Below are 26,340 nucleotides of genomic sequence, written 5' to 3'. Positions count from 1 at the left end.
GGGTGATTTTACTGCAGAGCTTGCACTGCCATGGTGGAGGAAGGAACTAAGAGGCATGAGTGCAGCAGCTGCTCATTACCATATGTGGCGGCTTCTGTAGCAGCGGAATGGACTATGCACCGTTTCAGACCACACAAGTTCATCATCTGGAGAGCCAACGTACGACGGCAACATTGGACATTGATTCCGATGTGGCAGCGAACTTTGCTCTACAAAGCAATATGATGCAGGTCAAAAGTAACGCGAAATGACATGTCGAAAGCGATGCCAAGTGAATTGATGCAAGTCCGATGCAACCACAAAGTGGCTCCAAAGCCATCACTGTGCATGCTTAGATACCGCGCTCAGCTGGGCCCATTGTTTGCTAGGCTGTTCCTTTTAAGAGCGCCATAAGACCGAAAAATGGCCGCTCGCGCACGCTAGTTAAAAGATTTGACCGACTGTACTCATGTTCCGGTTCATTGAGGTTGAAATGCAACAAGGAGAAAGCTAAGGGTTACCTTGGTTATAGTGGATGCAAAGACTACAAAATGCATTTTTATATCAGGTATTTTTGCGGGAGCCAGATTTTTTATTTGTTATAGCCGATTTTTACCTCTACTGCTGTAATGAATATTGGATATAACGAACTAATTTGCTGTCCCGATAATACTTCGCTATAACGAGGTTCGACTGTACTCGCCTTTGCGGGACGGCACAAAACATAAAAATTCTGTAGTGTAAGGCCATAATAAAAACTGCAAGTACTTCTTCTTCGGCTTTGACAACCTCATGTTATCTACAGAGCTATATAAAAGACGGCCTACCGGCTCACTTAACTCAAATGGCTTGGATACGACCTCCACTGACTTCACCTGGCTACTCAACTCATGAGAGCAACTACAATGCATCGGTGCTGCTTGATGTGTTCTGTCTTTTTCTTTTTCCCATTTTTTTGCGGCGCGGTTGGGGCACTTTTTCGGGAGATTTACAACCGCTCCCATACATACGGGAGTATAGGTGAAAAATCTGGAGTCTCGCAGGCAAACCGGGAGTAGCAGGTATGTATGGGAGTCCTTAAATTTTTTACCTGCCTGACCACCATCTGAAATGGCAAACTTCGGCTGTCCGTTTAACTACCTACACGTAGCTGCCTTCCTTGAATGGCCAGCTTAGATTTTTCCCTTCCCTTAAAGGAAGGTCTGGATGGCATAACAGGCTAATACGACAATGTGCAAATAATGTGACCCTGCAACACAAAAGCACCAGAGATTCCAAGAGACTTATCGGCATCCATGCTTTATTCTGTGGAATGAACACTATGGCATGATAACTTCTCTGGCACTGTTTCTTTCGCAAAGTTACAAAACCTTTTCACAATATTGCCGACAGCTATACCAAAACGTCTTTGAAAAATTGATAGTATGTTAAGGAATAAGAGTTAGGGGGAAGGGCAAGGAGCGAGAACATTACCGTAAAGTTCCGAAAGAATGCCCACCAAAACTACAGAGATATCAAGTGAAAAATGCAGGATGGGCAAACTTGCTGGTCGGGTGCAAAAAACTACAAAAGAGTGCCCGCATTGCCAACCCAAACTGTGGAGATATCAAGTAAAAAAGCCAGACAGGTTGTGCCTCTTTTAAAGCAAAGCTTTACTACTTTCGTCCAGCGGTTTAATAGAGGATGCGAAAGTTAATCTTTTGACCGGAAACACACCCCTGGCAACACACCCCTCGAAGCGCATCGCGTGATTCACCGGGCCGGCTGTCGGCGCTGCACACAAGGCCCCGTTTTGAATCATTGTGCTCACGTAAGGCGGCGGCCGCAACGGACGCGGCCGCTCAGCTGATCGGCAGCCGACCAAACCCGCAGCCTCCCACTCAAGCGCCGCTGGGTCGTTTCAGGCTACATGACTCATCTTGTGCCACGTTTGCCATGAAAGAGGAACGCCGCGTTCGCCGAGAATGAAAGTGAGGCCGGGCCTCCTTTTGTGAGCGTTGCAAGGGCTCAAACGGCTTTGGGCCATGGTCGGCAATAGAGCTACATTAAAAGCTTACCAAGCGAAACCAAGACTGAACCAGACTAAGCTAAACTTTTCCTTTGCATATCCAAAGTTAGCTGAGCTAAGCTGCAACCATTATTTTCAAAATCGAGACATTGGCGGTGTTCGCGGCTGCAAGACGTTTTCGCGGAGGGAGCTCCCTGGGCTTTCGAAGGCGTCGAAGCTAGCGCATTTTAGGGGTGGGCAATCTTTGGGGTCTTTTAGTAAATTCGATATTTCACCTGTACAGGGAAGTGGGCGATGTTTCAGGGGAGGGCATTGTCCCAGAACTTCACGGTAATTACATTAATGAAACCTTTGCACAATATTGCTGACAGCTATAACAAAACTTCTGTGAAAACTTTATAGTACGAGGAATAAGATTTAGGGGGGAAGGGTCGAGAGTAGAAACCTTAATTATACTTCATGTCACTTCTTCGCGCCCACCCTGCAATGTAAATACTTTGCGGCCCAAGTCAGTACACAACTGCGACATGATGCCAAGACAAAAGCCAACACAAGTGTGGGTAAAAGTTCTATAAACTCGATCAATATGTACAACCATCTGACAGCAGTAGCAAACGTGTATACAGATACATCATCAACAACAAAAAAATACACACAGAGAACTGCTGCCAAGGTGACCAAGACAACTAGTGCACTTGGAAGGGCCTTCAGCCTGTTTTTTACCCATCCTGTTGAACCTGATCTCGCCTGCCTTTGTAAATACAGAATAAAAACTTTCAGAAGTACTTAAAAATGGCAAAGGTTGAACAGAATCTGTAAACTACTACAATCGGGCAGGTGGCTGTGACCAAACACGGCTTAGTTCTGAGCACTGGTGGCTGGTCCGTCTAGCGCGAAAGTTGGCAGAGCATTCAGGCAAGCAGCCTAATCCCATAAGATCGACAGACATCACATAACGTTGATTCCTCCCATTATATTAACCGGCCGGCCCTTGTACCTCTTGGAGATGTCCTCTTGTACCTTCAGAAAAAAAAGAAGGACACAAAAAAAGTTCACTGCAATGTGCTCATTGAATAAACAAAAAAGGCACCCTCACCGATTGTTTGCATGTAAAACTGACAAATTCCTTTGACTAAGCTAGGGGACCTGTTGTTAAAGTGACAGACAAACGATTTTTGTCAAGTATTTTTTCTTATCTCAAATAAAAGGGCATAACTTGAAACACCCTAACCCAAAACGGTTTTCCTGATAGTGCCCTAGAACTTTTGAAATCGGAATTTTTTGATCTACTGGCCATACAGGGCCAACCAAAAGAAATGCTGGCAACAATGACAGTCACCCATGCGGCAACACAGTTTTAACTGCACGTAATTAACTCTTTCGCGACCGCGCCTACTCAAAATCGTTCAATTTGAAAGATACTTTGGGAGCGCCTATTCATAGCGTTCCAGGCGTTGCTCGAACAAGTAAAGCTGTTTGGAGTTAGATCAGAAAATGGCCTTTCAAAATCAGTTTTGTTTTCATTTTTGCAACGAAAACATGATTTTTGACACGTGTTTGAATCACCTGGGTGTGGCAAAGGGGCGTGGTCATCGCGCGTCACTGCTACCAACGAAGAATGCGTGCCACTCGTAATTACTCTGCACCAGCATTTGTTTTTTGCTATCAGTCCATGAATGGTGAACCAGCAAACAATTTTCAATCGTCAGGTTCGCACACTGAGAGTAATAATCCCAGAAATCGGCTGGAAATATCAAGCAGTGCCCGTTTGCAAAGCTACTTATTGATTTTAGGCAGTTTTATTGCCTCTGCGCACGTTGTTCTAAATTGTGTGGTAGTTCTACTTACCCCAGGACCATTCGCCAACAGTTTACAACAGTTTCAGTTTCGTTTCTGCACCGCAAAATTCATATTTAGCGCTACTACGCAGTTACCCAATTTCAAGTCTACCTGCCATGACGCCTTGAGCATCCGCGACTGATCCTCGAACAAAGCACACCGCTCCTGATTTCCCCCCACCCTAACCCGATTTCTGCGATAAAAACTTCAGGTTCAAGTCAAAAGATCACACCCAGTCGCCAGATATCTGTTCCAACGAGGACAGTGCTTTAAACCGTCCTTACACACCACCAGCTGTTCGCCTGCCAGTTTCGTTTCCATCCGAGGGTATCTCCGGGTGTCTAATGTTGCTGCTTAGTTGAACTCTCTATTCGAACGGAGTCTCCGATAAGTTTTTGTACTGTTTCATTTCAAAAATGTTAGGTCACTGCAATAGAGGAGGAACAGCTACTCGGCCAACGTTTGCAGGGCACGATTCGAGCACATCGCACCTCATTCCTGCAAGCAAGGCTACAATTGGGAGTAAGAAGATGATAATAAAGCTCAACTTTATGTTTTGAGAGATAACTGATCGTGAACGTCAACAAGCATCAACCACGAAGTTCCGTTTTCAACTTCATGCATGTTTTTCCACATCGCGTGCTTGTCCCAAATATTTTGCTCACTGTAAATACAAAGTCAGTCATTGACAAGGTGTTTTACTTTATGTGGGGGCAAATTGGTGCCTCTGATAATGTCAAACCGCCAGATTTCTTCCAGCGAACCACCCGAAATCGAAATAGCACATTTTGAATTGGAGGTTGGGCTTCACCACATGACACGAGCACCGTGCATGCTAACATTTTTTTTTGTCTGACAAACTGTTCTGTGCAAGTCGACATTTTTTCCATGGAGTGTTTTTGAAATGTTTCCCTACGAAATGTATATTCTAATTTTTTTCTCCTACTGGTGGTTTGATATACTACACAACTCCTTTTTTATCCTTTTTTTCGACAACTTGACAAAAATTTTGATTTCAATATTTTTTTTCGCAACTATGATGTATGAAAACATTTAAAAACTGGTGTTATTGGAAAGGCCGTTAAATAATCTGCATTTTGTGTTCTTGCAATTAGCGCCTAAACAATTTTTCTGGCAAAAAAAAAAAATGTTTTTGGACCCATAAAAATCGGTCAATTTTCCGGCGGTCACAAAAAAGTTAAGGAGAGAGAGAGAATAACTTTAATGAAAACCAGCGATGTTAGCCGAGCCGTCGGGCTGGCTTGCTACGCTAGATGAGAGAAGAAAAACAAAAAGAAAAAAAAGAGAGAAAAAAAATGTGAAAACGAAATGATGTCATTTGATGCGGCCAAAATTTTCAATCACAAAACTCTGTCCAGTTCTGTTCTCCGAAGAAACTCCAAAAGAGCTTTGATTGCACGCGCAGCCTGACTGGGACCCGACCATGGACCCAAAACAGCCCTCAGCTCAAGTCCCGCACCAAGCTGCCTGCACAAAGATAATATGAGTTTCTGTCTGTGCACGGTGTACTTTGGACACACGCATATAACATGATGGATGTCTTCTCGTGAGTCACATTTGGAGCAAAGAGGTGAAGATGCCTGCTGGATTTTGTACAGGTAATGTCCCTTCAAGCAGAGCGCACCTTCAAGCGTAGCCTATGCAGAATGGCTTGCTCGCGCTTGCTAAGTCCAGGTGGCATTCTGAAGGTGCACTTGGGATCAATCTCATGAAGAGGTGCGTATTGCTGCCTTGCATCAGTCCAGATAGACATCTGCGCATTCGATGCGGTTGATGAGGCGAGTATTGCCGCATCCTTTCTCGTGAATGGGATCGGCACAGCTTCAGTGCAGAGACTGTGGGCAGATGAGGCGGCTTTGTCAGCTGCGTCGTTGCCGGCAACTCCACAGTGGGCAGGAAGCCACTGCAGATCTACGCTGTGTCCCCTTTGTATGGCTTGTAAGTGCAAGAGATTGATTTCCCAAGCCAGCTGTTCTTTTGGAAGCGACTTCAAGCTTTCGAGTGCTGACCTGGAGTCTGTAAATACAGCCCATTGATTGGCCGGCTGCTTTAGAATATACTGAAAAGCAGCGCGCAGCCCAGCCAGCTCAGTAGCTGTCGTCGAGGACTTGTGGCTCAATAGGACGCAGATGGTAGTGAGCGACGAGAGATTTTGAAGAACTTATCCCTGGCTAAAAAAACAATAATTTGCAACATTTCCTATTCCCTTATGCGGTTTTTGAATCACGCTTTGAAACCAATGGAGCTGTTTGGACACGTATGGTAGTGTCCCATTTAGACACTACATGGCGCCACTTTTCAGGCTTCAGAAATTTTAGCGCAAGATTAAAATTATTTCCGCCTGTTTATTTAGAAATTCCTTGCAGTTACCCCAGTTTATAAAACATGGGCTTTCGTACAAGCTAGAGGATATGCACTCCACAAAAATCCATTGTCTGTCATGTTTTAAAGCTTAAACAATATAGAGAAAATACATTTTCAAGTTCATGAGGATGCGAGTTAGATTCCCGGCCGCAGCGGCCGCTTTTCTGATGGAGGCGAAAAGCAAAATAGCCCGCGTGTTCAAGATTTCAGCCCACGTTAAAGATCCCCAGGTGGGCAAAATTAATCCGGAGCCCTCCACTACATCACACCTCATCGCCTGCGTTGCGTCCGCGCGATAAACCCTACAATCAATCAATCAACATTTCCAAGTTAACCCGACTACATCATTATGCTAGCGTCCTGGCTATTTATTCTCTGGCTTCCCAGTCTGCCCCAGAAGCTCCACCACACATCCTTCCTCTACCGTGAGTGTGTGACTGAAGCTTTATTTCGGGGGACGCTGACCACCCTGCCTCCTTGTCGGCATCTACCAACGCGGCAGCGAGTACAACACCAACCTGCTTCTGCAGCTGTCTTGTCTTGGCTAAGATGAGGTCCAGCTTGGGCTGCAGCTGCCGCTGTTCCTCGAGTGCCTCCTGCCGCCGTGCGGCCACAGCTTCCCGCGACTGCAGGTTTTTGTCCGCCTGGTACAGCTTCTGCTGCAGCGTGTCCACCAGGCGGTCGACGTACCTGCACGTTCAGATTAATGCACGTAAGTGACTGCTCAAACTAACTGTCTCTGGCCTGCCACAAGCTGTGGTAGACAACCAAAAACGTTATGACCTTCACAGCTTCCTTCATTTACCTGCCTCACAAACCTTCTTGCTCTAAATCAAGGTCAGTTGAATATCTGTAAAATAAACTTAGGAGTAGGCAGCGAGCATCCTGGATGAGAGACAAATTCCTAAAAAGACATCCAGTTGCAACACAGAGCAAAGGTGGAGTTGGGTGTAGGGCCACCCGGGTGACAAAATGGCTACCGACAGAAAGGTGAGATGTAGGCTCAGGTGAAGGAATGAGACCAAAAAAAAAAGAGAGAGAGAAAGGCTGAAGATTACTACAGTAGAACCTCATTGATATGTTTAAAATAAAAACGTTAGGGAGAAATATACTATCCAGGAAAATGTACTATCCGGTAAAGAAACATAATACTGGGAATTTTTACTGTTCACAATTCAGAGCATACTAACCGGGAAATCGTATGAACCTAGAACGTACCAACGGGGTTCTACTGTATACTCGCTAATGCGAAATTTGTGTGCAATACGAACTGCAGTCTCCTCGGCCACGGCGCATAGCTGCCGCGTCTCAGGAAGTGATCGCGTGATCAGCGGATGGACGGCGTTGTGCACTACTCTGCCGTTATCTTGCAGCACGCTGCTGCCTCCTAGCTTGTTGTAAATCACTTTTGAACCTCCAGCGCAAATGTCGTGTGGTCCGGATAAACCACGTAACGAGGAGGATGCGAAGCACATCCACCGGTTGCTTCGCTCCTTGTTCAGCACTCCCTCCTGAGTGAGTGCTGAACAAGGAGTGATCTTATGACGGCAGCAACGGTAAGCGACAAACTATGCCTGCTGGTGGACTTTTCTTTCTATGGTTTAATAACAATAAATTTGTTTATCCATTCATTAGATTCTTCCCTGCCTTTGAAAGGATGGTCTGGATGACACTACGGGATAATATGACAAATGTATCAATGATGCGACTACAATGCGCTAATGCAAACAATTTAGGCCAAGTCGGGTCGAAATTGTTTGCACTGCTCCAGTGTCCACGCCATCAAACCTGAAATAGTTACACACCATTTTCCTCCATCTCCACAAGCAGCATTAAACAAAAATTAAGGGGGTGCTGGTATGTACTTCAAACACCTTGGAATGGAATCACTTCAGAGGAAGAGACACCACTGACATTTAAAAGATGCAAGGCTTCACTGAAGAATAAGATTTATGGCACAAAAGATACCCCTATTAACCCACTTCAAAAATAGCTACACACCCAAACCCTTCACTTGCAATGCCATCCACCGATGAAGTATAGAAAGGCCTCAAGTGAGATTATTTCTCCTGCTTTTTATTTTTCCATTTGCACTAGCCGCGGTGGCTCAGTGGCTATGGCGTTGTGCTGCTGAGCCCAAGCACACAGGTTCAATTCCCGGCCATGGCGGCTGCTATGCTGATGGAGGCGAAAAGCAAAAACACCCATTTTTTCAAGATTTTGGTGTACGTTAAACACCCCCGGTGGCCAAAATTAATCTGGAGCCCTCCACTACGGCGCGCCTCATCGCCTGTGTAGTTTCAGCACGTTAAACACCACAATCAATCAATCAATCAAATCAATTTTTCCGTTTGCATCTTTTTTCTGTTGCAACACTGAGTTAACTGGAACGTAGAGCTGAAAAACTTTGTAAGCCTTGTCCTTTCAGAGCAGCCTTTTAGTGAGCTCTATGTGGATGCCTTTAGGCCTGGCTTGAAATTTTCGGGTTGCTAATGTAAAAAACTTCCAAGCTACTCTAGGGTAAACTTTACAGTTTCTTTTTGTAAACACACCACAGCAAATTGCTGCATGCTGAGAGTGGAAAACACTGCCCTTTGTTCCTGTACAAAAGACCCTCTCATTGGCACTAATAGATCAAGGCTGGCAAGACACACCAACAATTTGTTCAGTCAAAGGCCTGCCGTATATGCATAGCACGAGTTTAAACGTGCAAGGCAGCCAACCTATTTGGCAGGCTACAAAACACCGTTTTTTTTTTTTCCATGTTGGCAGTTTTTTGTTTTGTTTCATTTGCGATTAAAGGCCCCTATGACCACAAAAGATGCGATAGGTTCCCACTGAATGCTTTCAACATTAAACAAAGTGTGCACAGTGCTCTCATGTTCTCACTCATCATTCACACATCAGTGCTAACTGAATACAATACTTTACGGCCCCTAGCAAATAGCGCTGAAACAAACCTCTTAACATCTTCCCACCCAATGAGTGCGGGCACACGGACGGGAGAAGAGTGCAGTGCCTACTTGGGCGAGCTGTGCAGCTGGTACAGGTGCTGCATCCGCACTGCGGTCAGGGAGGAGACGCACGACTTGACCACGTCCAAGTGCGACTGCACCGACTCCCTCGACTGGAGCTGCACTTCGGCGGGCGCCTGCTGCAGCACGCTGGCCGACAGCGCGTCTCCGTCCAGCATCATCTCGGTCAGCCACTGGGACAGGAAGCACTCCAGCTGCGAGAAAACAAAAGGAGAAAAATCAAAGCCGTTCCACTCAATGTGAAAGCTGTCAGAAGTGCAGAGCAGTGACTCGCCATAACAGGCTGCAGTGCCGTTATCCGCTCACTGCTACCACCCAATGCAATTCAAATTTCCCGCCTTTACAGTGCTGGTGTGCCTCCTGCCTGAAACTGTGCCAGCGGGAGTTCTCTTTTTTTCGTGCTTGCTTTTCCTCCCGCACGTGCCGGCATTGCACTGCCACTTTTTTTTGCTATCGTAAGAACCAACCCAACGAGCGTTCCTAACTAAATGAACGCAGGTGCCGCCGGTTAATTACATATATTTTGCCTCAATCGTACCTACAGTTTTCTTTGCGCTAAGCGACAGGGAGATGTATGACAAGCGCCAGCGGCTCATGAGTTTCGAACGCTTATGACTATATAAACCGCTTGGCTTTCGAAGCCTCTGGGTTACGCCGCGACGACAGCGGCTACGCCAGAACGCCGGCTCTACTTGGGTTTAGCAACCGAGCAACGATGACAAGGCGCAGCCCTAAAGTGCTCTGCACTTAAAAGGACGGAGACACGCTTCACATTGCCACAGTCTAAACAACGTAGCCTTCATGCACTCACAAAGTGCACAATGTTGTGCAGAACAAGTGAAACATGTGTGCCGTTTACAGGCAGTCCATTCGCTCGGAAACCCGATCTACAGGACCAAACATGCCTGGCACTTGTACAGTGAAGCCCACTTTAACCCCATGCAAGATGCCCCCCAATTAGTTCGACGCATCCGACTTTCTCAGTGCGGACAAACCTACACGTGGTAAAGTTTGGTAACAAATAGGAGAGTGCGATTACTTCTAAACAAACGCATGTTAAAGAGGCCATGCAGACAAAACACAAGTTATGTTCATTCAAAAGATTGCCTCGTTAGAATCATACTGACACAACTTTTAACATAAACTTTGCTCACATAAGCCATATAATTAGGAAAAAAAGGAATGGCCATGCGACCCACTCGCTCATTTCCCGCAACAGAACCTATGATGCCATACGTGCCTTGGCGGTATGGTGGTACCACCTAGGTTGACTAAACTAAACAAGGCTCCACAATCGGCTGCAGAGCGGTTCCTGTGATGTCATTGCAGACGTCACGAAAACACACGATTTGGTGGGAGAATCAAAATATTAACTTAAATTGATTAATTTCTCGGTGAATAAAGCATCATTTGCTTCCAAAGAAGCCCTGGGGGAACTACAAAACACGAAATCTTTCGAATAAAACAAACCTGCATTTTGTCTGCATGGCCCCTTTAAACAGAACACCGACAACATGGGACTGTGTGTTGCACTTTAGACACACCACCTTTTAGCAAGTAGGCAAGGATAATCAGCTACAGCCATGGGCATCCAGAAGGGGGGCAAGGGGGGTGCAAGTGCCCCCCCTTGGAGATTCGGATATTTTTATGCACTACAAAAAGGCTGCACAGCCTTGTTGGCCCATAATTAAATAACTTTGCCCTGAAGGACGGAAGAGAGGAGAGAACAACACCGACATTCTCTCCTCAGTCCCGCCCTTTAGCGCAAAGGTTTTTTTAATTATGTACGTGAACCAACTAGCCCAACAGTCCACTACTCAAATGATTAGCACACTCAGGTCCTGCGAATTCGTATGGAACACCCTTCAGGACTGCGGTCAAAACTGCCCTTTAGACACTGACTAACATTGCCGGTCATGTGACCGCAGTGAAACAGACTGCCTGTGCTGGCTTTTGAAGATAGCAAACAATTCTGAAAGGTTTGAGGTTTTTTTTTTTTTTTTTTTTTTTTTTTCTAAGCTCTAGATTTATGCAGTCTTACTGCAAGAACTTCAGTTTTCGGACAAATTTGCAGCAAAATCTTGCAAAAAATCTTCACCGCTACACCTAGTAGGGAGAGTGTAACATCCTCCCCATCCCATCCCCTTGTACACCCTTTCCTTCGAAATTGCAAAATGTTGGCACCACCCAAGCCCTGAAACAAAACCTATAAATCAGCCCTTCAAAATGCTTGTACACCTGTACTGCATTGAAAGCCAGGGAGGCCAGTAGTACCTTTATTATGTGAGCCATTTCAACAAACTTCATCACACGTCATCTCACAATTTGCCCAGAAAAACCCGAGGTGTCTGCAGCTGCAATTCAAGGAAGATTAACGGAGTGCAGTTGTGTGTATGTGGACGTATTGTGCTGTGTGCTGGTGATCAGTTGGTGTGAGTCGAGAACCCTCACGCAGCGAGAGTGGCCACTCTTCTTTACAAAGTGACGGTAACTTTTCACATTTTCTTTATTAACTTAATTTATTTGTTCGGTAATAAAATCCAATGTATATTCTCCAAGTATGATTCTAATTCGCTGTTAGTAATTTTTGTAACTACAAATAGCGCCTTTTTGGTGCTATCCAACCGTACCCCTAATGGATGCCCCCCCTTGCAAAAAGTTCTGCGGCCGCCCTTGGCTACAGCCTCAGTTAATGTCACCGATCCACAAAAAGAAAAAAAGAGAAGCCACAGTACAAAGCATACCACCCTCACTTTGATACTATCACAGCTAGAGAAATTCGTTTGGTCTGGTTCTGACATGCATGTTCTTTTTACCCTATGAAAAAAAAAAAAATTACATTTAAAAATAAATGCATTACATGTCCCAGATCTTAAAGCAACACCAGCACACACCACAGTAAGGAAGCAAAAGCAACATGAGAGCTGAGCCCTGATGTGCAAATAATTTGTCTGCTTACGAAAACGGAAGTGCGAAAGGTTGTGTTGCCCTACAGTTAAAGCAGTAAAGTCGCTTCACAAGTTCGTTGTGGCTCCACTACCATGAGAAGGGCGGTGCTGACTTTGATTCTGGCGATATCATACTGTCATAACTACTATTATTACTATTAGTGCCACTACTAAACCACTAGTGGAGGTGAGTAGGGCAGGGTGGTGAGTATGGCAAGCTGTCTTGTGCAGCTTTCTCCCCGTCCCTTCTCATGTTTTTCATGCCCCTTCCCACAATTTCTCAACAAAATTTTGAACACCTGGCTCCTAATAGCACCATACTGTAAAAAGTATAGGCAATGATAATTGGTTATTGCATTTCGGCAGTAGAAAATGGAAAGATAACGTCCCTCTCTTTACATATTCCGAACTCTGAAGTTATCCACTGTGAGATGAAAAAGGATAAGTGGTCGTGAACATTTTGTAACACAGATATGGAAAATTTTACACCAGTAAACAACACAACATTTAAAAACTGCAACTTTGAGGTGACTCGCAGAACAGCTCAAGGCTGTTAAGGGGGAACACTGCTCTTAAAACAACTTCTTTTAACTTTTAAGCAAACTCTGTGAAGCTTGTCAGTTTTGCTGCTTTTCCCCCAATGATATCAAATATGCCATTATTTTTTGAGTTGGTCAATTAGTTCCCAAGATAGATAATTGGTCATTTTTGGAGGAACAATAGACAAAACCGTGGTAATCATAAAACTACAATTTTTATATTTTCCAATACTACGAACCCTGGTGAATGTAAAATAGGACAAGCGGTTTTTTGATGCATCACTCGGAACTAATTTTACAGCTAATTAAACTTTGGTGTTTCAAATGGGATTTCAAAATGGTACAGCTTTATGGCCAACACTGTTTTGTCTATTGTTCCTCTAAAAATAACTAATTATCTTGGGAACTAATTCACCAACTGAAAAAATAATGGCGTATTTGAAATCAGTGGGAAAAAAGCAGCAAGACTGGCAAGCTTCAGAGAGTTTACTTAAAAATTAAAAGTCGTTGTTTTAAGAGCAGTATTCCCCCTTAAACAAGTCTTTTTGTCTTTTTTTCACAAGCGAGGTGAAGCTATTATAACCAGAATGAAACTGTAGCATCATGATGGTATGTAATAAAAGAAAAGCCATATAAATATTGAGAACAATACTTTGACACACCTCCTGAAGCTCATTGAAGAACCGGGTCCGTGTCTCTGGGTTATGAAGTAGAGACAGGGCATCTGCCCCCCTGGCAACCTTGGCACCTCCCTGGCTTGGCTGCTCCTCTGTAAGCGCACCATGATGTATACTATGTACACAAGCAGTGAAAAACAAGAAAACATGTCCAAGGTGCGAAAGTAAAAAACATTTCCCCAAATGGTTGTCATAGTGAACACAAGCGGCATGGCCTTCTGCAGCTTCTCAAATACACAATATTCTTGCATAGTTGAAACATGCCAAAAAGTGTGTGGCTGAATTGAACAGCCTATGCAATACAAAATTTATAAGAAGTGCATAAAGCCAGTGTAGACTTGATCATTTAAAATGAGTTGAAACGAAAAATTCAGAGTTTTCATAATCCCATAATTTCAACTGTCCTAATTAGCCCTTTTGAATCACTTTACCTCTGCTTCATTTGGACAAGTTTTGTGGCGCGACGAATTTGGAATCCCACACAATACTATCTTGATGGACATTTTCTTGATTCAGCAATATTTTCTTTTCTTATACTTTCTGAATATTATTCGAACCAGGCTCTGCTTTTTTAGGGCCACAACAACTTTTGCATTTTTTTAGGGGGAATTTAAATATCCACTCGGGCACTTCTTTATACTAGCTCGTACCCCCCCCCCCTTTCCTGGCTGCAAAAAGATGTCATCCAACGTTTTAAAGGGACAGAACCAGATTTTTGTCAAGTATATTTTCTATAGCTCACATGAAAGCCAGCATTTTATTTAGTGGGGTCCCCACAAGCATTTCATAAACAAATTGGCAGAAATAATTTTAATTTGGCACTAAACTTTCCAAAATCTCAATCGTAGTGTAGAAAACTGACGTAATATGTGTCCATGTCACGTGACCTGCAAACCTTGCAGCTACTGAAACGAATGAAATGTTTATTCACTTATTGAAAACTGTTAAGCACAAGTATTTGTGCAAGTTTGAATTGTATATCTATTTTTAAACATCTTTCTAAAAATTTAAGCGGCACTGCCTTCGCTTCTTGTTTTGGTGGGCTGTCCCTATTCGCACTCCTAGCTTGAATATTTTTTAAAATTGTCCTATCTTCTAGTCCGGATAACTTTTAATGAGACAGACAAGCAATTTTTGTGGAGTGCTTGTCGTCTAGCTCATATGAAAGCGAGCATTTCATATACTGGGGTAACCACAAGTAATTTTTAAATAAACAGGCAGGAATAATTTTAAGTTTGCACTAAAATTTCTGAGGTCTGAAAGGTAGCGCCATGTGGCATGTAAACGTCGATTTCAACACATGATTAAAAGCACGAAGGATTATGAAAAGTTGCATATTACTCTTGTTTTAGCCTAGAACAAGTTTTTAAATGCCTCTTCTAATCTCGCGTGCAGTTAAAAAAATGTTACCACATGGCAGTCATGTTTGCCAGCTTTCTTTTTGGCAGGACACGTATGGCTGGTAGACCCGTAAATACCCATTTCAAAAGTTCTAGGGCGCTATCAGCAAAACCGTTTCCGATTAGGGTGTTTTATGCGATGCCCTTTCATTTGGCATAACGAAAATATACTCGACAAAAATCGGTTGTCAGTCCCTTTAAGCAGATGCATGGCCCACTTGTTCCTGTGTCTCAACTTTTGTGCCGTCTGTTTTCAGAACCCCTATTTATTAAGAGTCAAATAAATGAGAGTCAAAGGTACTTCAACAATGGCAATCGACTGGAGGCACCGTTCGTGCCTTCCCAGCTCACCAACCACCTTCGGCGCAGCGCCATCAGCAGCAGTGCCATCTGCTTCAACACTGATGTCCCAGGAGATGGCAGAGTCATCTCCAAGCACTTCGATGGCTTCTTCACCATCACCATGTCCCACCTGAGTGAAATGCGTCACAAGTCGTCGGTCATGCTAAGCCAACAAATGGGAAAAAATGGCTGGGAAGAGAGAAAGAAATACGTACGTGCACGAAATCTCCATTTGGGGAAGTGGCACTGGAATCGCAGCTTCCGTTGCCCAAGTCGAAGTCTCCAAAGTCGATCTGTCAAGAGACAGGTGCTTTTGTTCACATTCGGTGCTAGAAAGCACGCAAAGGAACTCGGGACAAATTTGTGAACACGTTTAGAGACTGCGATGACAACACACATTCCTGTTTTATTAGAAAGAACTAGCATTTGATAACTCACTCAAGTCCGTTCCAGCCCCAAAGGACGGTGTTCACACCAAAAACTTTTGAATTTCCTACCAAACAACGTCAGAAAAGTGGCACCATTTGTAGAGGTACCGAAAATGCAGTAATCAGCATGTAAATTCCACACTACCAGTCAAACGGTGTAATCAAATGGAACGGGGCGCACCACTACACTCACACAATCATGTTTTGTTGGCAGCTTCTTTCGCAGGTGCCTGCCAATCGCACAAAATAGCCCCTGTGATGTCACAGGAGGAGCGAGAGAAAACGGATAGTGAGTTTCTCCTCTCGCATCTGTTTCCACTGTTGAAATGTTTGAAATTAGCTCCGTTAGTTGAAATGTTTAAGGCTATGTTAAAATTGGCATGGCTATTGTCCTAATGTAGCAATCTTTTCACTGAACAAAACTTGTATTCGTTTTTACGGTCCTTTTACGGAAACCACGGAGATAAAGCAAGACTTTTTTTGGATTGAAAGGTTGGGCAGCTCTTACATCACATCACAACAGTTTTGTGTGATGGGAAGCATTGCTACAATCCCCGAAAAATATTTGTGCTTAAAGGAGTACTGACACCAATTTTCGGCATTAATATTATTGCACAGTTCGCTTCCTTTGCTCAACAGAATACACTGGCTGAAATATGAGCGGCCTGCAACGCGAAGAACATACTTTAAATGAATCTCATTTATTGCGCCGACGGAACAGCATGCATAGCGGCACTCAGAAAATGGACATCAGCGTGACATCATCCCATGGCAGCCAAAAGAAGCGTGACATCATCCCATGGCAGCCAAACTCGTGACGTCACTTCACGCGCGCAGCCCCGCGAGCGGCGACTAGGCGCCGGCGCATTCACAAACGGGTGTATGTAGCCAGAGCTACAGGCATAACCGCTGCCTAGAAAGGCACTGTTGGCAAAAATAAAGTTCCACACACGGGAACGGAAGCAATAATATAGCCCGGAATCACTATAGAAGTTGCCCTCAGGACTTTTATTGAAAGCGGTCATAGAATTTCCACTGCAATGGTAGGCCTAGCACCTTCAGGCAGCTCAGCCGTTCAGCTCCGGCGGCGGCGCGGTCAAAACAACACCCCCACCAGCCTCCGCAGTGTTTTGGCGTCTGCACAAAACGGTGAGGTCATGCCGGGATTCTGTCATATGCGCCTTCCGGGATGAAAGTGCAGGAATTTGAAACAAACGATTTTCAGGCTATTCAATGTAATTATAATTATCGCGCGCTGAAGTCTTTAAAGTGCTGTGTCAGGTTTGCCAGACCATTAAGCATCGATGAAAGCAATAAAAATGGATCATGAAATTTTCGTGTCAGTACTCCTTTAATTAAAGGATCATGTGTCATCCCAGCCTGTCTCGTTTTACACCTTTTGTCCGTCTTCATTGTAGCACTGTTCGAGTATGCATTAACACACAGCTTACTTGACTATGGTTTGCATTAAAGTTGCTATGAGTGTTATTGTGATGATCTGACATTTCCAATGGAGCAAAGCTGTACTGATTGCTTTGGTGGTCCCTTTAATTAAAGTCGCATGACAACTCTTGCACAGATAGCACACAGCAAGAGGTGCAGTAAACTGTCAAGTTATGATGAAACAGACCCCGCTACTAAATCTCGCTCTTATTTTCCACAACCTTCTCCCTTTTGTACACCGCTCCTTTTTCATTCATCATGCTATTACTCAGGCTACCCTATATCCAACCCCAGCTAACCAAGCTAATGATCCAGCTGCTGCCCACACCAAAAACCACACGCATAGACTATAAAAAAGTTTAAGCGATGACTACCTGGTCTTCGCCATTCCCATTGTCAAGATCCACGGGAAGAACTGGTCGGCTCTCTTCCACCACTTCCGGCGGTTCCCCGTGGCGCCACTCATACGTCGTCGTGTTCCCATGCGAGATGAGGAACTGTGTCAGGGGCAGGGCCTTGCTGGTGTCCACTTTGCTGCACAGAAGAAAAGCACTTAACTCGTGAGTGCCCAGTACTGTTCCCCAACTGCCCACAGGAACCAAATACATGTATGCCTGGCAGGCAGATACAAGACATAAAACAGTATGTACCCTTGACTGCACGTAGTGTTGCCGCACATACCTTGGCTGCTAAGGTGCAGTCACGGTGGGACACAGAACAAGAAGACTTGCTCAAATGAAAACAAATGTACCCTATGCATTTGTAGAGTGTGCGCGTTAGGACACCAGTGACATTTTATTCCAAAATTTTATACACGCCAAGCATAAATGTGTCCATACGTATGTTACTACAGATTGCAGCATTTATGTTACTACATATGTTACTACACATTGCAGCACTACACAGCATTTGTATTTTATAAATATGGTCGAAGCAGTTCAAAACTGCGCTTTCCATTCCATTTCCCGCAACTACGATTACGGTTCCAGTGTAGCGCAACTTAAAAAGGATGATTCACTTCAACCCTTGGTCACTCATCGCAACGCCTCTCTTTTATGCCTCTTTCACAAATACGTACACAGCACCAAAATAACTAGACTACCCATTCAACGACCCCCCTATTTAGCAAAATTCTGCAACCAACTCAGTTTCTCGTGAATATATGGGAAAACAAATTATTTTAATGCATCCACATTGCCCAGTGCAATCAGGCTGCGGAATGACCTTCCTGATAACATAGCATCTGACACTAATCTAGATTCGTCCCGTCGAAAGTTACTGTTACATTTATCTTGATAGTTTCATATTTCAATGGTCTGTTTTTGTTTTTGTATATGTGTGGCACATGCAATACGCCGTGAACTTTTTAAAACCACTTTTAGCACTCTGGTTTTTTGTCGCTTTGAATTCTTTTCTTGTATTATCAACATGCTTTTGCTCAAAAGTTATGGCACCTCTGTTCTTGATATCCTTACTATTTTGTTCATAAATTCTAGCCAATTTTTATTACGCATCCTGTATTGTTTGTAAACTGCATTCTACTCTGTTTTTAATGTTTTTTGATACAATATGCTGATTTATGTATTTTGTTTTGCAACACGGTTCCTGGTTGTTAGTACTTCTTACGCCTTACTTATGTACCTTTGAGACAAACAAGCCCTTTTTCTTACTCAATGCCCTACACAAGGGCCTGTAAGGTACTCGTAAATAAACAAATAAATAAATAAATAAATACATAAAGTGTATAAAGAAAAATAGAAACATGTTCAGGCTATGTCTGGTGGCACTGGTGCTGCCATGATATTGCCGCGAACCATACATTGGGTTTGTTTATTTGTGTTTTGCTTGTACCGCCCGGCTGCGCCGGTCTGTGTTATCTTTGCGCCAAGGGAAGCGCGTGTTCCATTCTTTCTTTCTGTGCCGCATGTGTTATCTGTTCTGATAGGGAGAGCATTCCGATCTAACGTGAACATCCCGGAATAATCTTCTTGCATCTACAATGTTCTCGATGCGAATCGACGGTTCCAGAACCACGCGCGCCGAAAGATAAAAAGCCTGCAGAGGAGACGCCGGGGCATTCGATTCTGCGACGCTCGCCAACGCACGTACGTCACTTTGTTGACCACTGCTTCGCCGTCTCTGTATTCTTTTCAGTTGTTAGGGGAGCACAAGTTCGCTCCAATAAACTTGTTTCTTTTCCAAACAACTGCTTCGTCCTTGGCTACGTGACATCTGGTGGAGGTGCTGGGTATGAAGGGTGCGTACCCCGCACCTCCACCAGATGTCACGTAGCCAAGGACGAAGCAGTTGTTTGGAAAAGAAACAAGTTTATTGGAGCGAACTTGTGCTCCCCTAACAACTGAAAAGAATACAGAGACGGCGAAGCATATAGACGGCGAAGTGATATAGGCTTGGGTGCCGTCCTTGTCCAAAAACAAAGCGGGTGCGAAAACGTAATCGCCTATGCCAGCCGTGGTCTGTCGAAGGAGGAGAAAAACTACTCTGCCTCCGAAAAAGAGTGCCTGGCTATTATATGGGCCATTTCAAAATTTCGCCCATACGTGTATGGCAGACCGTTCAAGGTTGTAACAGACCACCATGCGCTGTGTTGGCTCGCCAATTTGAAGGACCCCTCTGGCCGTCTTGGGCGGTGGAGTTTGCGCCTGCAAGAGTTCGACATTACAATCGTCTACAAATCCGGCAGGAAACACTCCGACGCCGACTGCCTGTCCCGCGCCCCTGTCGACCCACCACCACAAGACTCCGATGAAGACAGTGCGTTCTTCGGGGTTGTTACGGAGAGCGACCTAGCCGCCCAGCAGCGTGCCGACCCCGACTTGCGAGTAATGATTGACTACCTCGAAGGACGAAACGTCGCCGTGCCTAGAGCGTTCAAGCGTAACTTACCAGCATTCAGCCTCAGAAACTCCGTCCTCGTGAAGAAGAATTTCAGCCCCGGAACAAGAACGAATTATCTACTTGTCATCCCCGCAGACCTTCGTGACGAAATTTTGGAAGCGTCCCACGACGACCCGTCTTCCGGACATCTCGGCACAGCTCGCACTATTGCAAAAATTAAGGCGAAGTACTTCTGGCCCCGCCTTACATCCGACGTCACCCACTACGTTCGGAGTTGCCGGGACTGCCAGCGACGAAAAACGCCGCCGACAAGACGCGCCGGACTTCTACAACCGATCGCCGTCCCGCGGAGGCCCTTTCAACAAATTGGAATGGACCTTCTAGGCCCGTTCCCGACGTCACGATCGGAGAACAAGTGGATTGTCGTAGCGACAGACTACATGACGCGCTACGCAGAGACCGCCGCTCTTCCGCGGGGGACTGCACAAGAAGTCGCCAAGTTCTTTATAAACCAAGTTGTGCTGCGACATGGAGCCCCTGAAGTCCTAATCACGGACCGCGGAACGGCCTTTACCGCGGAGCTGATGCAAGGAATCTTACGCTACAGCAACACGGATCACCGAAGAACGACGGCGTACCACCCCCAAACGAACGGACTAACAGAACGCCTGAACAAGACAATTGCGGATATGCTGTCCATGTACGTCGACGTTGAACATAAGAATTGGGACGAAGTCCTCCCGTATGTCACGTTTGCGTACAATACAGCGACGCAGGAAACTACGCAGATGACACCGTTCGAGCTTGTCTACGGAAGACGACCGACTACGATGCTCGACGCCATGCTTCCGCATGTAGAAGACGACGACCTCAACGCCGACGTCCAAGGATACCTTCAACGTGCGGAGGAGGCCTGCCAGCTCGCTCGAGTTCGTATAAGGGACCAGCAGCTGGTGGATGCCGGCCGCTACAACCTCCGACGCCGAGACGCCGAGTACCAACCAGGGGATCGTGTGTGGGTTTGGACTCCCATCCGACGACGCGGACTGAGCGAGAAACTTCTGCGACGGTATTTCGGACCCTACCAGATTCTGCGACGTGTTGGCCAACTTACCTACGAAGTCATCCCCGATGGTGACTCCGGCACATCACGACGACGTACGCGGCCCGAAGTCGTCCACGTGGTTCGCTTAAAACCTTTCTACGAACGATGACGAACTTTTATTTTCATTTTCGGACTGTCGCTTATGTTAGCATCGGGTCGATGCACTCTTAGAGGGGGGGGTAATGCCGCGAACCATACATTGGGTTTGTTTATTTGTGTTTTGCTTGTACCGCCCGGCTGCGCCGGTCTGTGTTATCTCTGCGCCAAGGGAAGCGCGTGTTCCATTCTTTCTTTCTGTGCCGCATGTGTTATCTGTTCTGATAGGGAGAGCATTCCGATCTAACGTGAACATCCCGGAATAATCTTCTTGCATCTACAATGTTCTCGATGCGAATCGACGGTTCCAGAACCACGCGCGCCGAAAGATAAAAAGCCTGCAGAGGAGACGCCGGGGCATTCGATTCTGCGACGCTCGCCGACGCACGTACGTCACTTTGTTGACCACTGCTTCGCCGTCTCTGTATTCTTTTCAGTTGTTAGGGGAGCACAAGTTCGCTCCAATAAACTTGTTTCTTTTCCAAACAACTGCTTCGTCCTTGGCTACGTGACAATATTATGCCTGGAGAAGTGGGGAGCTTTCTGCATTTGCTCCTAAAACATACATATGCACGTTTACAATTCTGGACGTATTTATTTATTTACAAAGCACTGCAGGCACGAAGCCCAAGCGTCAGTGGTGAAGGAATGTGCTTGACAATGAGAAAAAGACACACATGAAGGGCATGTAGAGGGCTCTGACACCCTCACACCTTCTTTCCATCTACCTACACACTCACCCCTCAATCCTCTCACAAATGGCAACCTGCACATGATGGTTGCCATTTGGACCCTTTGTGGCAACTTCTGCAAACCCAAGTACACGAAGAGGCAATTTCTTTACCTTTTGTTTACCCTGATAGGCACAAACCCCCCAGCAAGTGTCTCACCTTGAAGCCAGGGTGAAGCCGAGAAACAGCCTGTACAGGTCAACAGCCGGCTGAACTTTGCGCAGTGCCTCTACGGCCCCTCCAAACAGGCCAGGAAGCTCATCCAGCAAAGAGAGAAGTTCCTTTTTGACAAACTCGCCCTGAAAGGAACATGGGGCCAATTTTTCAAGTCACAGCTTGTTTTTTTCTTTAGCAGTAACATCTTGTGGCTCCTTGTTGCCACAGCCAGTGCAAATGTACTGACGAATGAACTATACGCTTAATGTGCTTGTGTCTTTTTGAAAAGACATGTTAACTTTTTGCGACATGGTGTGTACAATTGTACACGCGACTGTTAAGAAAATTTTTGTGAGTGACAATCATCATCATCCTCACTGGAACCGCTGAGCCAGCATTTGCTTTTCAAATTGGAAATGCGAATGCTGGCTGGCTCAGCGGTTTAAGTGGGGTTCGAGAACACCTTCTGAGTGGTTCAAGAACATCTACTTGACTTGCCATATGCTCCACACATATGGTGTTCTTGGTTTTACGTTTTTATCTAGTTAAAACGTTTATTAAAGCAAAACTGAAGCTGTACCTTAATATATAAGGGCTACAGATCACACTAATATGTACACGATTTCTATTGTAGCAATGCTTAGGAAACGGTGGTCACGTTTACGATTAGGACACGACCTAATTTATTAACTACTTATGAGATGGAGTTGTTAATGGTTTTTAAGTGAAATTTTGGTTATCAAAAACATGCACAGGCAGTTTCAAATTTTCCTAACGGCTACATCCTAATGCGTGTCACAAAGGATTAACTTAGCAGTGACCTAACAAGCAGTAAAACTTTAAATCAGTATGCGAATGTCACATGAAATACAAAGCAGTGTAAACAAACACCTTACCAAAAATTACAATCTATTTGTAAATTCATAGCAAGGCATAGGGTAGAAGGTCCTCGCAACGCTTTCTTGGCATTTTTTTTTTAATCCTAAATGTGTTGTACCCAATATGCCACCAGACAAAATGCAAATGGCTTCAATTCAGGCTTGCATTTATTTATCTGTTCAGAAAAATAATTTAAATTTCCTTTCCCCTCATTTGTGCAAGTACAAAGTGGATAATGCACCTATGGCAAGCTTGAAAAAAATTGGTTCATCATACTTCTCACTCACTTGCCCTAACACATCCCAGATATACAGTAGACTCTTGTCAAGATGAACTCAGTTAAGACAAAGTCAGTTCATACGAATTTCATGGTTAAAACGATAACACTTTTGCTCTCTTGTAATGTGCACAATGTAAAAAACCTCCGCTTAAATTAAGACGAATTACTGATAATACAAACAAATTTTCACAGTTCCTTCGAGTTTGTTTTAATGGGAGAGTACTGTATAACATTTAATGTTTTTTTTTACTGTTTTAATACTTCGAAAATCTTCTTTACACTTGTACGCTACGTATCTTGTTTCTTCCCTGTGAAAAAAAAACAACTGATATCCTTGAAATCCCCTCATTGTGGCAATGAGCATCTCTCACTGAGCAATACTGGATTTGAATTTCTTGCAAAACAAAGCAGGCAAGTATTCCGGTAACACCGCAAAGCACATATTTCAGGACCGATCATTGTTAGCAGTCAGCGTGAACAGAGTCTGGATATCAATACCTTAATGCCTAGTTGCTTGCACTCTTGCTGGTACCTGTCCCTGAGCTCCTGGGCATGCTTCGCATAATCAGCCTCTTTCTTCACCGCCTCCTGGCAAGAACCCAACAAGGAAAGAAGACAGCAGTAAGCATTTGGCACCCACAACAACACGTCTCTTTTCACCTAGACTGTCATAAGCTGGAATTACCTCCTGGATCTGTTGACACTTTGTGATTTGTCGCTTCATAGCGGGAACCTCGTAATTGACTGTTCGTATGAGCATCTGGGCAGCTTCCGCTGTGAAAGCATAAAAAAAGGCAGTAAAACCCACTTTTCGAGATCGATGTACGGGTGCTAGAAAAAGTGCTTATGTATTAGTTTGTAAGTAAGCGGAGGAAACAAACAAAGCTTTTCGCCTCACCAAGGTAGACACTGTCTTTTTCATAAAGCCGAAGTATTTCCAGCCAATCCTTCATACGCTGAGAGGAGTACCGTCCAAACAGGTTCTTGGTGCTGGCTTCGGTGTCCTTTAAAATCTCTACAATCCTCTGGCAGTGAAAGTAGTGGATATCTGGGAACCAAATGAACAACACGTTTATCTGTTTCTGTTGTTGTTGTTACAGCATTGACAAGCATTCACTTCAAAGTGCTTCCATAAGAATTGTGCGAAAGTTCTCACATGTTCCCGCAAGGAGGTTCGTGATCTCTTCAACTTCTGGCATATCTTGAATGGCAGCATTTATCTTCTCGCGAACAACAAGCGCCTTATCCTGCCAGTCCTTGTTGCAGTGACGTCTGCTTATCAACCAGTCTGGGAAAGAAACGGGAAACGGGTACATTTTCAACAACTGTGCGGCCTGACGTGATCTGCGCCGAGGTGATGGTAGCATGACGCATTTGTAACATTAACTCGGAATTTGATGCAAGTGCTTCACAAAGCGTACTACACTGAACATACGGCCATAACAATGTCCGCACGAACTGTCAAAACTGCAGCAACAATTAAATGTTGTATGCTGACATTCTGTGAGCCGCTTCCAAGCATTTTGGAAGCACGACCAAGCCAAATAGTTTTATGACAGTTTAAGTTTAATTTATCCTTTAACGATTTCATAATTTAGTTGTTAGTACTTACCCAGCAACTTGTTGGTCTGAATGTCGATAGGAATCAAGTTTTCGCCCTGCACAAATAGAGTAACTTAGCATGAAAAATAAGAACGAAGCAAACAAAAAAAGACGCTGGGCTTCCATAAACATTGCACTAGAGATAAAAACATAGTATACGAGTATTTTATTTCCTTGCAACTAATAAATGATGAGCACGCGCTTCTTGTTTCGTGAATCAACCCAGCTAGCAGACTACAAAAGCTGTAACAGTAAAACTGCGCGTTGTAAAGCTAAAGTCACAATATAAAAAAGTGCTAATCAATAGCATGCACAGAAGTATGAACTTGCGGTATACTACCTGCATGCTGATGCGTTGTTTTAACGAAAATAAGCTGTAGCATATGACACGATTTCACTTTCCGCACAGCAAGCGAACACGCAAACAGATCGGCCGCGCACCACACAGTTGATTAGGCCTGGCAATCAGACGTAAACAAAATTAAAGAGGACGCTGTAAGCCAGTCAAAAATACACTCGCGAGGTTTTTCATAAGTAAATTACAGTAGTATTAGCTCTATGGTAAATTATATTTTGTCTGTAACTTTGCTACATAATAAAAAGTTTAAGTAAACCTGATGTTTTGTCGTTGGCCTAAACCCCTAACTTTACACGAAGAAACATCAGACAGCAGCAGACGACGTTTCGGGCATGGTTCTATAAACGTTGGTTTCGGGTACAGTGCTCTAGTGCGCTTTTACGTCTAGAACACTGCCGAGAACGAGAGAATGATTTCCGCCAAGCTACGTGCCGCAACACCTCACGACCCAAGACCACTGCCAAGAGGACTACAAGAAAAGAGCCGGGGCTACTCGTACGGAAGACGTGCTCGCGAAGTGGCGGCATACGTCCCCATCGCTCAAGACACCCCCGAGAACCACACAGAGACCATCATTGTGACTAGCTGCTCCTCATGTCACTCGCCGACGATGTTCACAATGCACTACACACTGCACATGACACTGTAGAATTCGTATCTTCCGCTGAACATCGACTCTTCAGGCGTGGGAATCGCCTCCTTTGGGCTGGGCGCTCCCAAAATAGTCTGCGTGATACACAAGAGAATGTAGACGTCTTCTCCTCCTTTACCACCTACCCCAACCCTGACTAAACATTGAGTCCCCCACTTCTAAATGAAATAGTAAATGGCTGCAGTATTCACAGCGAAGCTGTTTAGCAAATAATTTTTTGTGTCCGCAGTTAAAAAGTAGCCGAGAGCGCGCACGTGAGCGCAGGCGTCTGATCTGTTAGCCTTTATTATTACGGGTATGTTTTCTCAAATTCAACGGCAACTTTCAATTTTTAACCACTTCTTCCTTCTAATCTGGATGCGGATATCTACTTTTAGGTTGTAAGCGGGCAAATTAGCCCCCTTGCTCGATTCCTGGCCGATCCCCCCCCCCCGTGGGTATGCGCCATGAGACGTGCCATGGAACAGCGGCGGCCGAAAATGCTGAGTGCTCGTGGGTGCGTGGCACTGCGTGCCTCGCGACGACCGCTGCAGTTTAAAGTCAAGCCAAGCATACCCACTTAGGGAGATTGGCCGAGATTGCGGCCACCACCTCGCAGT

At 44.8% G+C, this 26,340-nt stretch overlaps 1 protein-coding gene across 1 annotated transcript; it reads right to left on the bottom strand.

Moving 5' to 3' along the window:
- Nucleotides 1-1,262: 1,262 nt before the first annotated feature.
- On the bottom strand, nucleotides 1,263-25,190 carry LOC144178559 (CDK5 regulatory subunit-associated protein 3). The gene is made up of 14 exons (XM_077706500.1): nucleotides 25,072-25,190; nucleotides 24,742-24,787; nucleotides 24,286-24,417; nucleotides 24,028-24,177; nucleotides 23,815-23,903; nucleotides 23,628-23,717; nucleotides 21,974-22,113; nucleotides 17,398-17,557; nucleotides 15,368-15,445; nucleotides 15,162-15,282; nucleotides 13,396-13,502; nucleotides 9,235-9,440; nucleotides 6,730-6,901; nucleotides 1,263-3,007 (listed from the first exon to the last, which is right to left on the bottom strand). The coding sequence occupies exons 1-14, from the start codon at nucleotides 25,075-25,077 to the stop codon at nucleotides 2,936-2,938; spliced, it is 1,569 nt and encodes a 522-aa protein (XP_077562626.1). The 5' UTR covers nucleotides 25,078-25,190; the 3' UTR covers nucleotides 1,263-2,935.
- Nucleotides 25,191-26,340: the final 1,150 nt, after the last annotated feature.

This window comes from Haemaphysalis longicornis, unplaced genomic scaffold, assembly GCF_048455015.1.
Source record: "Haemaphysalis longicornis isolate Haplotype H1 unplaced genomic scaffold, Haemaphysalis longicornis Haplotype H1 scaffold_4, whole genome shotgun sequence".
Taxonomy (NCBI): Eukaryota; Metazoa; Arthropoda; class Arachnida; order Ixodida; family Ixodidae; genus Haemaphysalis; species Haemaphysalis longicornis.
Note: the sequence above shows the minus strand (reverse complement) of the source record. Positions and strands in the feature narration are given on the sequence as shown.